This window comes from Gavia stellata, chromosome 31, assembly GCF_030936135.1.
Source record: "Gavia stellata isolate bGavSte3 chromosome 31, bGavSte3.hap2, whole genome shotgun sequence".
NCBI lineage: Eukaryota > Metazoa > Chordata > Aves > Gaviiformes > Gaviidae > Gavia > Gavia stellata.
Genome location: NC_082624.1, coordinates 679,135 through 682,814, shown reverse-complemented (window position 1 = coordinate 682,814; position 3,680 = coordinate 679,135). Strand labels below are relative to the sequence as shown.

The 3,680-nt window shown below is 71.0% G+C and overlaps 1 protein-coding gene across 1 annotated transcript in view; it reads right to left on the bottom strand.

Moving 5' to 3' along the window:
• Positions 1–729: 729 nt before the first annotated feature.
• The window catches only part of MRPS24 (mitochondrial ribosomal protein S24), a 3,333-nt gene continuing 382 nt past the window's right edge, over positions 730–3,680 (bottom strand). Inside the window, 5 exon segments of the mRNA XM_059831380.1 lie at positions 730–793; positions 795–1,054; positions 2,321–2,432; positions 2,506–2,583; positions 3,245–3,348. Of these exon segments, the coding sequence (XP_059687363.1) occupies positions 770–793; positions 795–1,054; positions 2,321–2,432; positions 2,506–2,583; positions 3,245–3,348 (578 nt within the window). The 3' untranslated portion in view covers positions 730–769.

Sequence of the window (3,680 nt, the reverse complement as noted above, 5' to 3'; positions counted from 1 at the left end):
AGGGTCCCATGGGGCACACGGGCATCACGGGGACAGGAAGATGTGGGGCACATGGGCACCGCAAGGCTGGGGCTGTGTGGGTCATAGGGGACAAGGACATGTGGGGCACATGGGAACGGCAGCGATGGGGCACAGAGGGACAAGGCCACATGGGGCACACGGGCATCACGGGGCCAGGGCCCTATGGGGCACATGGGGACAGGGACAGGTGGGGCACAGGGGCACCACAGGGATGGGGCCCCATGGGGCACAGGGGCACCACAATGCTGGGGCTGTGTGGGGCACCGGGACATTGAAGGGACAGGGCCCCACGGGGCACGTGGACACTGTGGGGACAGCGACATGTGGGGCAGAGGGGCATCACAACGCTGGGGCTGTGTGGGGCACAGGGGCATCACAGGGCCAGGGCCCTATGGGGCACGTGGACACCATGGGGACAGGGACATGTGGGGCAGAGGGGCATCACAACGCTGGGGCTGTGTGGGGCACAGGGGCATCACAGGGCCAGGGCCCTATGGGGCATGTGGACACCGTGGGGACAGTGACATGTGGGGGACAGGAGCATCACAGGGCCAGGGCCTCGTGGGGCACGTGGACACTGTGGGGACAGGGACATGTGGGGCACAGGGGCACCACAGGGACGGAGCCATTCAGGGCACAGCGCGACCAGGACCCCACGGCGCCGGGGGGCCCCCCAAACCCTCCCAGCCCCACAGGCGGGGCAGGGTGTGCAGAGAGCCCCGCTTTATTCCCCCCCGCCCGGGGGGCACTAGAGGTACTTGTAGGGCAGCGGGGGCGGGCACCGTCTGCAGCTCCAGGCGCACGGGGCACTTGTAGAAGCGGGCCAGGAGGGTCTCGGCGTAGCCCACCAGGAAGTAGAGCTTGGCGGGCGCCAGGCCCCGCGCCAGCACGGCGCAGACCACCAGCAGGTTGGCGCGGCGCTTCAGCACGGCCTCGTCCGCCAGGACGCCGGGGAAGGTGCCGTAGAGGAAGCGGCGCAGGAAGGCGTCCTCCACCGCCCGCTCCGCCGCGCCCGCCTCGCCGGCCAGGTTCCCTGCGGGCAGCGGGAGGGTCGGCGTCGGCACCGCCACCGCTGCGCCGGGTGACGCTGGCCCCACCGCGCCCCTCTGCCCGCCCCACGCGGCCCTGGTCCCAGCGCGCCCTGTGGCCCGGCCCCACAGTGCCCTCGTGCCCCATGTGGCCCTGTCCCCACCATGCCCATGTGCCCCACATGGCCCTGTCCCCACCCTTCCCATGTGCCCCGTCCCTATGATGCCCATGTGCCCCATATGTCCCTGTCCCCACCCTTCCCATGTGCCCCACATGGCCCTGTCCCCACCCTTCCCATGTGCCCCATCCCTATGATGCCCATGTGCCCCATATGTCCCTGTCCCCACCCTTCCCATGTGCCCCACATGGCCCTGTCCCCACCCTTCCCGCATGCCCCATCCCTATGATGCCCATGTGCCCCATATGTCCCTGTCCCCACCCTTCCCATGTGCCCCGTCCCCATGATGCCCATGTGCCCCACACATCCCTGTCCCCATGAGGCCCCATGGCCCATCCCCACAGATGCCCTCGTGCCCCATGTGGCCCCGTCCCTGCACACCCCATCCCTGCCATGCCCCACATGTCCCTGTCCCCACCATGGCCATGTGCCCCACATGGCCCTGTCCTCATCCTTCCCATGTGCCCTGTCCCCATGATGCCCATGTGCCCCACATGGCCCTGTCCCCACCATGGCCATGTGCCCCGTCTCCGTGACGCCCATATGCCCCACATTGCCCTGGCCTCACCATGCCCTATGGCCCAGCCCCACAGATGCCCTCGTGCCCCATATGGCCCTGTCCCTCTGTGCCCTGTCCCTGCCATGCCCATGTGCCCCACATGTCCCTGTCCCCACCATGCCCATGTGCCCCACACATCCCTGTCCCCATGAGGCCCCATGGCCCATCCCCACAGTGCCCTCGTGCCCCACGTGTCCCCATCCCTGCACGCCCCATCCCAGCGATGCCCGTGAGCCCCACATATCCCTGTCTCCACAATGCCCATGTGCCCCACATGTCCCCGTCCCCCGATGCCCCACGTCCCTGTCCCCACGATGCCCCATGGCCCATCCCCAAGGAGGCCCATGTGCCCCACATGTCCCTGTCCCCACAACACCCTACAGCCCGTCCCCGTGACACCCTCGTGCCCCATGTCCCCATCCCGCACCCCCCACCCCTGCGATGCCCATGGCTGCCCCCTGCCCCACACGCCCCCGGCCCCATGGCAACGTCACGGCCCCCCGGGCCCCGGGGGGGGCTGTGGGGTGACCCACCGGTGTGCAGGGACAGCCAGCCCTTGCGGTGGGCGATGTAGTGGGGGGCGTGCGCCTTCTCGTAGGTCACCGGCTTGTCCCCTTTGCCCACGCGCACCCGCGCCGCCCGCGTCTGTGGGGAGGGCGGCGTCAGAGGCGGGGGGGCCCCGGGGGGGCGGCGGGGAGGGGGCACCCCCGGGGCTCACCTTGAGGCAGGCGGGGGTGGTGTGGAGGTGCCGGCGGGCGTCGGGGACGGGGACGGGGCGGCCGCGGGGCGCTGCCAGCTGCGGTGACAGGGTGAGGGACGGCGGGGACCCCCAGCAGCCGGGGGGGTGCCCTGCCTCGGCCCCCGCGCCCCCCATACCTGGGGTCCCCTATAGCCGGTGTCCCCTATAGCCCGTGTCCCCTGTACCTGGGGTCCCCTATAGCCGGTGTCCCCCATACCCCGTGTCCCCCGTGCCCCCCATACCCGGTGTCCCCAGTGCCCCACGTACCTGGTGTCCCCTATACCGGTGCCCCCCGTGTCCCCCATTCCCGGTGTCCCCCATTCACAGTGTCCCCCATACCCGGTGTCCCCCGCACCCCCCATACCCGGTGTCCCCCATTCCCGGTGTCCCCCGTGCCCTCCGTACCCGGTGTCCCCCATTCCCGGTGCCCCCCATTCCCGGTGCCCCCCATTCCCGGTGTCCCCCATACCCGGTGTTCCCGTGCCCCCATACCCGGTGTCCCCCATTCCCGGTGCCCCCCCGCGCCCCCCGTCCCTGGGGTCCCCCATTCCCCGGTGCCCCCCATTCCCGGTGTCCCCCATTCCCCGGTGTCCCCTGTGCCCCCCATACCCGGTGCCCCCCATTCCCGCTGTCCCCCATCCCCCGTGTCCCCCATTCCCGGTGTCCCCCATTCCCGCTGTCCCCCGTCCCCGCTGTCCCCCCCGGGCCCGTCCCTCACCCGCAGCCCCCGGAGAGCCGCGGGCGCCGCCATCTTGGCACGGGGCGGGGGGGACGGCGGCGCCACCCTGGCGGCTGGAGGCCGCGGCGGAGGACTGGGGGGTACTGGGGGGGGTGCGGGGAGCACTGGGGGATACGGGGGGTAACGGGGGGTACTGGGAGGTACTGGGAGGTACTGGGGGCTCTGGGGGTGACGGGGGACACTGGGGGTTACTGGGGGGACTGGTGGATACTGGGGGTAATGGGGGCACTAGGGGGTACTGGGGGGGTACTGGGGGAACTGGGGGATACGGGGGGAAACAGGGGGTACTGGGAGGTACTGGGAGGTACTGGGAGCACTGGGGGTGATGGGGACGCTGGGGGTTACTGGGGGCACTGGTGGATACTGGGGGTACTGGGGGTACTGGGGGGGGTACTGGGAGCACTGGGGGATACTA